Genomic DNA, 11,506 nt, shown 5'->3' with positions numbered 1-11,506 from the left:
GTCTGCATATTCCTCTCCAGCCAGCAGGTTTTCCAAGTTCTTGGGAGAGTGTGCTCACACAGTGTGACACTGCCTAGGGAGTGGGCACAGGGTCTCTGGCACATATGCATAATGTACACACGGAGGATGTTTAAATTCACTTTCCATGTAGCTGTAATTGCAGTCTTATGCCCTCCAGTTAACTGTTCCCTTCAGTTAACATACTCCTTGTCAATCATTCTATTTCCCTTAGAGACTCCTGAGAACAGCATGCTTATTGTCCTTAAAAAAGGAAACTGGCAAAATTCGAGAAAAGACTCATTAATTCCTTATTGTAACTCACTGGAGGTTTAATGGGATGTTAATTGCAGGACATAATTTATATTAGACTATGATTGAGGTATAAATAACCTTACTGTAACCTCAGTTTAAAATTTTCAGCTACTTATATTCTTGACTGTGTAATCATTCTTGAATAATTTTCTTTTTAAGCAGTGAGGAAAGCTGTATTATTTCATGTAACAGGAAGCTGATGCGGGAGGCTTCGTGGTTGGTGAAACCTAGTTCATTTAGCGACTTAGCAGGGTCTCTGGGTTGCTTTGTCCTCTGAGGTCAGTTTTCCTCCTTGCAGAAGATTCAAGCAGAAACTGAGTATTCTTACACAGATGAGGACGGGCAGAGGAAGAGGGTCAACGTTCTCCCGAGTGTTCATCAAAAACGGTCCCAAAGTCTCCTAGGGACCTCCCTTCAAGTCCCATTGAACAGTTGGAGCAATTTTAAAACATCCTCTTAGGTTGAGAATTTCTCGTGATGGGATTTAAGTAGTTGTTTTCAAAGCTTATTAACTCGAAAGTTAAGTTGAATGGAGAAGGAAAATCCTAGTGTTTCACACTGACAATTGAGCCACATGGCTGTTTGAGATCCAGACAGAAATCATAAGTAATTTAGGTAATTTTCAACAAAATTATCTCAGTAAAGTTCATGTGCTCTAAGTATTTAAGCATCAAATTTCATCCAGATCAATGCCCTATTTTCTGACAATTTAATGTATTTTTCCACAGATTTGGAATTTTAAATTGGACAAAATATATAAATGCTATGATTATCTCAATGTCAATATTATGTTTAAAAATAATCTTGCCGGAGGGCGAAAGGCTTTTATATAAGAAAGTCATGCGTTTCTGACTAGGGTCATTTGTGTTTCTCTTGCATTAACTCTATTTTGACATGCTTACTACTGCGCTCCAGAGCACAAGGATGTGGTTATTACCACCAGTTCCTACCAGTTCCCACCAGTGTTCTGTTAGAACACCTAGGAGGGCTTCAAGTCACTCTCTACTTTAAGCAAGGACTGATGGCTAAAGGGATTAATTTACTAATGGGAGCTACATGTGGAAGTAACGATTTCAGATTCTGGCCACCTGGAGAAAAATAATATCCACATGTATTTCTAGAAATAATAACTTTTTTTTGAGACAGGGTCTCTGTATTTAGTTCTGTAACTCACTGTGTAGACCAGGCTATTCTCGAACTCACAGGGATCCTCCTGCCTCTGCCTCCAGAATGCTGGAATTAAAGGGCTGGAGAGATGGCTCAAAAGTTAAGAGCACTGACTGCTCTTCTGGAGGTCCCAAGTTCAAATCCCAGCAACCACATGGTGGCTCACAACCATCTGTAATGGGATCCGTTGCCCACTTCTGGTGTGTCTGAGGACAGTGTACTCATATACATAAAATTAATTAATTAAAAAATATACACCACTACACCCAGGGAAATACTAAGCTTTTAAAAGTAGTTCTGGTTCTATTATCAAATGGATAGTTGTTGTTTAGTTCTATTGTATTCAAATCATGACATTTTCCCCCTGAGGTGTGTTTGCAGATGGCAGCATTGATTCAATTCATTAGTGTAGGGGCCAGAACCTCCCACAGATCTGCTCACTGCTGGGGGATGCTGGATCCAGTCCATGAGGCCAGGTGTGATGGCTAAAGTTATGTTTTAAGTTGAACTTACTGTGCTTGAGAGATCTATAAAACAAAACTACGTCTAACCAGTAAGCTCCACTTGCCCAAGCACAGATAGCTTCCTGGAGTGCTGGAGCTGTTGCGGAAGGTAACAAGTCACGTGTTTTCAATCCTAGCTTGGTTGCCCCAACTGCTCAGGATGTGCTTGATCACACACAGGCAGGAGAAAATGAAGCCAGGAAGTAAGTCAGGATGTATGCTTGCCCCCAATTGGACAAAGGCAGGAAGTATGTAGTCTTGTGGGGTTTGACTTTATAAACTTCTTAAGGTAATTCTGCGCCATTTCCCAGGAATCTCGGGTATGGTCTGGCTAGTATCTAAAGCTTGTTACATATTTGGCTAAAAAAATTGTGATAGTGGACTTATTCTTTCCTAGTGGAATTAACAGAAGGTAGAGAAAAATGGGAGAATTTTTTATAGGCCTCGGATGCTATCTGATGACATTCGTAGCTTTTGAGTTGGTGTAAGCCAGTGGTCTGCTAAGATAATAGATTCTAAAAGGGTTTTTATCTAGTACTTACAAGATGTTAGTTCAGACAGAGAGCTGTTCAAGAGGAACTAGCCTCTGCATGTGCAACATTCCAGTCTCTCCAGAGCACTGGGGTTCTAATCAGTCAGTATCTGTAGACACAGCTTTTCCCGTTCACATACTTTGATGGTATAAAAGTAACACATTTCTAAGAAGATTTTTGATGTACTTTGAGTTAATTTTTATCCGTGATGTAAGTAATGGAAGGACTCAGGTACATCAACCTGTCTCCCCAGAACCATTAGTTGGAAATCTGTCCGTTCTCCCACTGAACGTCTTTGGCAGCCTTGTTAAAAATCAGAGCGATCCATAGGTGAGATATACACTACAACACTGTTGACGTCAGGGGTTTCATTAGTTCCTTTTCTCATCGTTTCACAGAAGAACAATTCAGGAGAAGCCAAGAGAAGTCAGATAGAATCAGTCAGCTGAGAGAGGAGTTTGAGCCACAATAGCTGACTTGACCAGCCAGCCAGAGTTCAGAAAGAGCTTGAAAGGGTCAGCTTACTCAGCAGTAGGTCTCAGAGGCTGAAAACATTCTAAGTCTAGGTTAGAGTTACGGAGGCTAGCCACTCGAAGGACTAGGCCGAGGTTAGCAGACAGAGGCAGGAAGTCTTGGAGATGACAATTACATCAGGTGAGTAAAAGATACTTTAACACAGAAACTCCATCTCAAGGTGCCATATGCCCCCTTTGGCCTTTGTAGGTACCTGTACTCATGTGCAGACACATACATGTAAGTAAATAGTAAAATAAATCTATTAATAATACAAAGAGACTTGAAGAGAATGAAAAGGGAAATACTATAAGAAAACATTTGCAAATCATATATTGTAAGGAAGTAAACTACATAAAGAATTCTTGAGTTGGAGGGAAGAAAGGGAAAGAAAGTGATGTAATTATATTTTAATTAAAGATATATTTTTGAAAAGGAATTCTTGTGGTTGGAGAGAGAGAGATGGCTCAGCAATTAAGAGCACTGGCTGCTCTTCCAGAAGACCCAAGTTCAATTCCCAGCATCCACATGGCAGCTCACACAAGTCTGTAACTCCAATGCCAAGACTTCCGACACCCTCACATGGACAAACATGCAGGTAAAACACTGATGGACCTAAAAATAACGAAAACATAACTCCACTACCACTCATCACTCAGTGTCAAGTTCACCTCTGAGTTTTTGAGGCCAGTCTAGTCTATAGAACAAATTCCAGGATAGCCAGAGCTACAGAGAGAGATTGTCTCAAAACAAACAAACAAACATATGGAAAACCCTAGAGGCACCTGTAAAGAGTAGGCAACGGAAAGATATTAGTGCGTTAGGGGCTGTCCTATAGGAACTAGGATAAAGGACCATGCGTTCATGCTTGCTTCTCTTTCTTACATGATCTAGGACCAAGTGGTCTGAACAAAAGAAACAGCTTGTGTTTGAGGGCCCAAGACAAAGACTCTAAACTCCTCTGTTAGGTTCTGTATCATTTTTTTGCAGGGTTAGATTTTTAGAAGATTTTTAGGTCTAGTAGAAGGGTTCTGAGACAATTATCCTTTAGAAGATATTCACTGGAAGGGTCATATTATCAGTACCAGAGAGAGAAGAATGGGGTCCTGATGAGAGGTCCTTCAGTTCAAGAATGACAGTGGTCATTTTTCACTTACAAATGTCTAGAGGGCTCGGGGGCTCCACGCCATGTGATCTGTTCTAGGGAGTGTAGGAGGCAGAGGCAGAGGGCACAGGAAAGAGAGTAAAATTGTAATTCAAAGTTACACTGCTCAGGAGCAAGAGGTGAGCTGGGCGGGTGGTGCTGAAGGGTTGGGAGGCTGGAAGTGTGAGGTGGGAACTGTTTTGGGTGGGTAGGGTCTATGATCTAATGGCCGGGCGTGCGTGCACGTATCTGTATACATGCAGAAGTTGTATACAGATGGTGGTCAATATCAGGCGCCTTCCTCACTCGGTCCCCACCTTCTTAGTTGCGTGTATTGCGTGTACACATGCATACATGTGTGTGGAGGCCAGAAGGAGATCCCTCTTCACCTTATTTTTTTGAGACAGAATATTATTGAGCCTGGAACTCACAGATTAAGCTAGACTGGCTGTTGGATTTCAGAGCACAGAGTAAAGAGACAGAAAGCAGAAAGAGGCCAGAGTCTGACCTTGGGAGATAAAACTCCGTTTCAAATAGTGAGGGTCAGACACCACAGTGGCGAATACATGAAGATTGCATTGGCCTGGCCCTCCATGGTTGTTTGCTCAACCACGACAGATTATCTTGGGAGACAGTCCATTTCAGCCAACATTCCTCTCTAGGTGTGGTTGGCAGTAACTTTGAGAAAATCAGCTGTAATGTCACCGGGATCCCGTTTACAACCTTGGTTTTCTGTTCCGCTGTGGTCGCCACTGAGGTCCAGGCATCCTCCTTTGTCCCCAGGTGTGGGGATTCTATGGTGTCCAAATTTGCTTCTCTGTTGCTGTGTATAAAACAATGATCAGAACCAATTTAGGGAGAAAGGGTTTGTTTTGGTTTACAATTCTACATCATAGTTGATCATTGAAGGAAGTCAAGGCAGGAATTCAAGGATGGAAATGAAGCAGAAACCATAAATGAATGTCACTTACTGGCCTGCTCCCCACAGCTTGCCCACTTTGCTTTCTTATATAACCCAGGACCTCCTGCCCAGAGGGGGCACCAGCCACAGTAGGCTGAGCCCTCCCACGTCATCAGGAATCAAGAATACTCCCCATAGACACACCTACAGCCAATCTGCTGGAGGTGATTTTACTTTTCCATGTGTATATTTCAGACAAGGTCATAAACATTTCTTTTTCTGGCACCAAGCCTAATGTTTTTTTGTAACCAGGACTCAAGAATAGAAATTAAGATAAATAAAATGGATAAAATATGAAAGTCCAGGCCAGTGAGATGCTTGGCAGATGGAGGAGTTTGCTGTGGGAGCCTGAGTTCCAGCCTGAGAATACATAGATAGGTGGAAAGACAGAATCAAGTCCATATAGCTGTTCTCTGGCCCCCAACTGAGCATACACAAAATGAATGCACCCCTGTAGAAGTGACTTTGATTTGCCTGGAGTAATTGTCATCTCAGAGACTTACTGCCTGTGTCTTCTAACCTAGACCTAGTCCTGAAGCTTCGAGCCTTTGTAGAATCTGATCTGGGCCTTTAATGTTTTCAGCCTCTGAGACTTGCTGCTGAATAAGCTCACCCCTTCCTATGCTTTCTGAACTCTGGCTGGCTGGTTCAACCCAGCTGTTCTGGGTCAGACTCCTCTCCAAGCTGACTGAATCAATGTAGCTTCTCTCTCGGCTTTGCTCTTTTAATCTGCTTGGCTTCCAACTAACTCTGGCTGTCTGTTCTACTCTTCCTGGCTCTTCCTCACTCTCTGGCTTATTCTGTCTTCACCTGTTCTCTCTCTGTAACTTGTTCTCTCTTTGTAACCTGTCTCTGTATAACTGTGTCACTAAAATGGGCTCCTTTTCTCTGCCTGCCCCTCAAGTAGCTTTCCTTCCCTCTGTCTTCTCACGAGAGTTGGGCTTATCCTATTATGTTAAATCTGTCTCTGATTCCTCACTTTGTCTACCACTCAATTAGACATCACTTTCAAACATGAGTGCTTCCTTCTACAAACAAATTTTACTTTCCTTGTTTGGGACTCAAGGTGTGTACTAAGGGTGTGTCTGTACTCCAGCCAGAGGGCATAAAGGTATGTGCTAAGGCTGAGCCACACCACAACTAGAACCCATTTCTATAAAAACAAAAAACAAAAAACCCAAATAACACAGTCTTGGTGTTCACAGTACAATCAAATATCGTGCAGGTAACTTTGGTAAGTGGTTTGATGTCAATTTGACACAGGCTATAGTGGTCTAAGAGGAGGGCCCCTCACTTGAACTGCGAACATGAGATCCGGCTGTATGCAAGCCTATCGGGCATTTTCTTAATTAGTGATTGATGAGGGAGGCATAGAAGGAGCCAGGAGGTTAGAACAGTTAGTTTGAGGCCGAGAGAGAAGGCAGCTCTTTGTCGGTCAGGATACCCCTGGCCAGGGGACCGGGGAAGCAAGCAGAGAAGGCATAGGATAAGCCATTGAGTAAGCTGCACCCCGTCCTGGCTCTGCATTGCCTCCTGCACTGCTCCAGTTCCTGTTTTGACTTCCATAGTGATGAACAGTGATGTAGAATGCTAAACCAAATAAGCCCCTTCCCTCCCCAACTCGCCTGTGCTCATCCTAACTGTCAGGTTCAACAGTAGTAACTCAGTTGGTGACTACTTTATGACTAAGAAAATTTCTATTACTACTAGAAATCAAAGTCGTTAACAGCCTTCTCCTTTTTTTCTGACAACTCATTTTTATCTCCCTCTCTGTGAGCATGTGTGCTTGCTGACTCCAGAACCCTAACTTTAATGGAGCTGCTGTCGGCTGGCGATGGCTCAGCGGTTAAGAGCACTGACTGCTCTTCCAGAGGTCATGAGTTCAATTCCCAGCAATCACATGGTGGCTCACAACCATCTGTAATGAGATCTGGTACCTTCTTCCGGCCTGCAGTCACATATGCAGGCAGAATGCTGTACATAAAATAAATAAATCTTAAAAAAACAAAACACTGACTGTCCATCCAGAGGCTCCAGGGTGAGATTCCCAGCACCCGCACACTAAGTTGGCTAATAACTGTCTATCATGTAACTTCAGTTCCTGGGGATCTGACACTTTCTGCTTAACTCTGTCAGTTCCAGGTTCGCAGATGATGCACACATCATGGCTTGTGTACAGGCTAAATACCCATACATACAAAATAAAATAAAGCTTAAACAAATTAAGTGGAGTTGCGAATATCAACGTTTTTTAAACACTTAAGTAGGTGAGGATGGAAAAAAAAAGTAGGTGAGGATGTAGAAGACCGAGCAAACATAAGGCCCAGGACTGGTCCTATTTTAAGGCATTATTAATCACTTGCAAAGTCAATTAAAAAGCTCTAGCTGGGGCTGGAGAGATGGCTCGCAGTGGTTAAGAGCACTGACTGCTCTTCCAGAGGTCCTGAGTTCAAATTCCAGCAACTACATGCTGGCTTACAAACATCTGTAATGGGATCTGATGCCCTCTTCTGCTGCGTCTGAAGAGAGCAACAGAAATGTCTTTTTTTTTTTTTTAAGTTCTTTAAAGAAAGAAAAAAGCTCTAAAGCTCTAGCTGAAGTATTCTAATCCCCACAACCTGCTTCCTCCGCTCCAATATAAACACAGAGCAGGAAGAGGGGGTGTGAAGGCGGGCACTCGGAAGAGGGCTGGCCGGAAGAGGCGGAGCCTACACGACCACCTTAGGCTTGCACACGCTGGGCCACTTCCTTTCCGGGCAGCGCGGTGGAGCGTAAGCATGTTCAGCTACGTGGTGGAGAGCGGAGGCCGTGGGCCGCGGAACCCGGCGTGTCCTCGGGCTCTTCCAGGTGCGAATCCCGCGGTCTACCTACCCCTTGGGTGCGGAGTGGGGCTCCTTGTTGGCGGCGCCGGTCCCTAGCCAGGTACTGTAGGCCCCATGGCCTGCTGTGAGCGGCGGGTCGCCTTCCCGCGCGCTCGTGCTTTGAAATAGTCTCCAAATCTTAGCCGAGCTCTTAGTTATAAGGCCTGCCCCCTAGGACGCTTCAAAGTGCAGGGAGGAGCGGCCGCTTTGGTAGCAGTTTTCAGCCGTGCGTGCACAGTGGCGGGAGTCCCTTTGTGTTCCCAAGAAAAGCCACCGTGCGGCCTGTTTCAGGCTTCCTAAGTGGATTATCAATTTTTCCATAGGAAATTTTACAGAGGCGGAGAATACTGTTTCTTAGCTATTAAGACCGTCAAAGGTTAATGTTTGGCGGCACTTTAAAACGCTTTTATTCCTGGATCACCCCTGTAAGTACGATCTAAAAGAGAGTAAAATTTTTGAAAGCCACACGGGGTGGGGATGTTGGCTAAAAGAAGGTGGTAGTGTTAAGTTCTGAAGCATACGCATGCAAGAGAGCACACCAGTTGAAAGCCATAAGACGTTTCCAGTAATTGGTTCAGTCATTACTTCTCTTGGAGTTCTGTAGGACATGACTTGTGATTCAGGCCCTGCCGTTTGCGGTTTTAATGTGCAGGTGATGGCCTGCATATGTAGCCTCTTAAGCTTTTCACTGTAAGCCCCAAGATGAGCAAAGGCTTGGTTGAATCCTCTAAGTCTGTACTGCCACAGTGAGGGGCTAAAAGCTCTTTCTGTCTGTGATAGATGGGTGAGGGGACAGGAACTCAAGCCTTGCAGGAACCTGAAGTGAGCAGAAGCAGAGGCCGTGGAATAATGATGTAGAACTCAGGACCTCCACCCACAAGGGGTCACCCCCCTTACCCCAGTCACTGATTATGAAAATACCTTACAGGTTTGCCTACAGCCTTATCTTAAGCAGGCATTTTCACAGTTGTAGCTCCCTACACCAGTGACTAGCTTCTGTCAAGTTGTCAGAAAAGTAGCCAGTGCACACTCAGGCAAGGTACTAAAACATGGAGCTAAGTTGAGAGTTCACGATCAAATTTTTAATTTTTAGGTGCAACAAAACCTGTCTCTTTTGAGGGTGCTTGAGCAAATGTTTTCCAAAAACTTGTCCTGGAAAGTGATTGGAACAAGCTGCCAGAACTACGGTTACCAATAACAAGGTACACATCTTTTTCTTTGTGGTTTGATTAATATGAGGCCTTAATAGCTGGCACAATGATGACTTATGTTTTTGCCGTTTACCCAGCTGAGGGTTTCTTTGAAGAGAGAATCTTAAGACTGAGCTGCCAGCAATGTATAGATGGTGCAGATGACTAACATGTGGTGTCATTATTAAATGGTGACTGTTCTCCCCAGCATGTAGGTAGCTGCAGTGAACGTCCAACTTCGGGAGCTGTGATGTTTAATCCTCGTTGTTTTGGGTAAGTTTGTTCTGTCAGTCATGTCCGTTGATTGACTAGTATTTGATAACACTGAGGCTAGAGCCAATTCCTTTTGAAGAACATTAGTGTGAACACCTGGGCCTAGTTCTGAGCTGGAAGAAAAGTGATTTTTTTTTTTGGCTTCTGACTGTCCTTTTCTTTTTGGAAGGTCCAGCACACAGTTTGGAATGTAAAATGAAGACTTGGTCAAGAAACCGTGAAGGGGGGGCCTGGAGACATGGCTCAGTGGTTGAGCACCGACTGCTCTTCCTGAGTTCAAATCCCAGCAACCACATAGTGGCTCACAACCGTCTGTAATGAGATCTGATGCCTTCTGGTGTGTCTGAAGACAGCTACAGTGTACTCATATATAATAAATAAAATATTTAAAAAAAAACATGAACGGAAGCAAATGGTGAAAATTAGTATTTAATTTGGTATCAATGTTATGTAGAAATAAACAATTGATTTTAATTGCTATGAGCATTAGTTTCTTTAAAATGCATGTCTTTAAAACGCCATTCTCATAGTAAAATAAACCTCATCCTTCATGAGCTGCAGACTTCATTTACTTTTTGTCAACACAAACAATCCTGATGGCCTGTACAGCGTCCACCAATACACCATGGGGAAGAAAGTGACTAGATCATCAGTTGAGGACCACTTGAGAACTCTAAAACTGGCTTTCCTCCGGTGAAGACTTGGCAAAGTCTTTAACCACTAGAATCCCTAAGTTTAAGCTATTTAGCTTAAAAATTGAGCAACATGCTAATGACTTGGGGCTTGCAAGGGGTGGGGAAGTGGTTACTTAGCTGGCACAGAACTCTGGATTTGATTCCCTGATAGGAATTCCTAATGTTAGACTTGCCAGTTGTGGTGGCTGTTTTTGTTCTTTAAGAATTGTTTTGTTCTTTAGCCATAGAGACCTAGATTTAGCCACATCACGAAAAAGGACAAAACAGGTCTTAATTTGTGTGTACTATATCATTAACTTGCTGTTGAGAGCAGGTACCTAAAAGTACCAAGAGCTGTGTGACCCTGGAGTACCACCTCCTGACAAAAAGACTACATCCCCCCAGTCACTTTCATTGTATGTAGCCGGAGGGATATAGAGGATTCCCACATCTGGCCTTATAAAGTAACACCCATAATGCACATGTCAAAGGCCTCACAGATATTTGGGTCATTAAGTTGCAGTGATATGAACTCATCACTGGTAAATTTTAACAAGCTTAATCTGGTTATGTATGTAGGTAAAGCATTGCTACCTGATGGGTGGGATGGACAGAATCTTTTTCACACTGTACTGTGTGTGTGTATGTATATATATGGGTGACCAGGAAGTTTCTGGTGTGAAGCTCCTTGGTAACATTTAAATATAAGGTTTCTGTTGGTTTTGGATGTTGGGTTATTTGCATATTTGTAATAATGAAGGGGGCCACATTTCATACCCTCAGTGGCATTCTGTCAAATAACTGAGATGATACATCTGAACCCTTACACCAAAACCACTCTCCCATTTACAAAGGCTTGCGGAGGCCTGGGAAGTAAGTCTAACTTGCTTATTCGTCACTAGAAAGGACAGCTGTCCCGGGTCCACATGTGGCAATGAAGTGTTGGAGCTGCTGTTGGCACTGAGTCAGGTAGAGATCTCTCTGCTCTAAGTAGTCCTCATCATACAGCTCAAATGGAAATAGTGCGTTGGGAGCAACACAAAACGCGGTGGCCCCTAAATGAACAAAATACAGTGTGAACAAGACATTAAAAATGGAGTACATTTCAACAAAATAAGGTAAAAGTAACTCCTGGATATTGGGTTTCATCATTTAAGTTTTATTTTGGTAGCCCTTCATTTGGAGTCATCCTGGCTGGCTTGCCTCTGCCTCAGTGCTGTGGCTAAAGGTGGGAATTATCACATGTAGCTGATTTAAGTATATTTTAAATATAAGATTATCTTTGTCACCCAACCAGGTTCTAGGTCCCTCTCTCAGGCCTATCCCTTATGCGCTCTGTATTATGGGATCCTCACCTCTGACCACCCTCCCCACA

The 11,506-nt window shown here is 43.4% G+C and overlaps 1 protein-coding gene, 1 long non-coding RNA gene and 1 other non-coding gene across 4 annotated transcripts in view; 2 read left to right on the top strand and 1 right to left on the bottom strand.

Moving 5' to 3' along the window:
- The first annotated feature begins 7,871 nt into the window (after positions 1 to 7,871).
- On the top strand, positions 7,872 to 10,017 carry LOC116903863. 2 transcript variants are annotated; one of them, XR_004388307.1, is made up of 4 exons: positions 7,872 to 8,055; positions 9,088 to 9,196; positions 9,393 to 9,457; positions 9,627 to 10,017. It is a non-coding gene; the product is annotated as an uncharacterized LOC116903863 (long non-coding RNA). The 2 variants fall into 2 exon arrangements; XR_004388306.1 differs by having other exon boundaries at positions 7,876 to 7,980.
- LOC116890486 lies at positions 9,243 to 9,327 on the top strand. Its single transcript, XR_004386673.1, has one exon. It is a non-coding gene; the product is annotated as a small nucleolar RNA SNORD87 (small nucleolar RNA).
- Positions 10,018 to 10,997: 980 nt separating the features above from the next.
- The window catches only part of Mcmdc2 (minichromosome maintenance domain containing 2), a 33,887-nt gene continuing 33,378 nt past the window's right edge, over positions 10,998 to 11,506 (bottom strand). The window contains exon 14 of the mRNA XM_032906600.1: positions 10,998 to 11,186. Coding sequence (XP_032762491.1) covers positions 11,020 to 11,186 — 167 coding nt within the window. The 3' untranslated portion in view covers positions 10,998 to 11,019. The remainder of the gene's footprint in view (positions 11,187 to 11,506) is intronic.

Source organism: Rattus rattus, chromosome 1 (assembly GCF_011064425.1).
Source record: "Rattus rattus isolate New Zealand chromosome 1, Rrattus_CSIRO_v1, whole genome shotgun sequence".
NCBI classification, from domain to species: Eukaryota; Metazoa; Chordata; class Mammalia; order Rodentia; family Muridae; genus Rattus; species Rattus rattus.
This window is presented reverse-complemented; position numbering and strand designations above follow the sequence as displayed.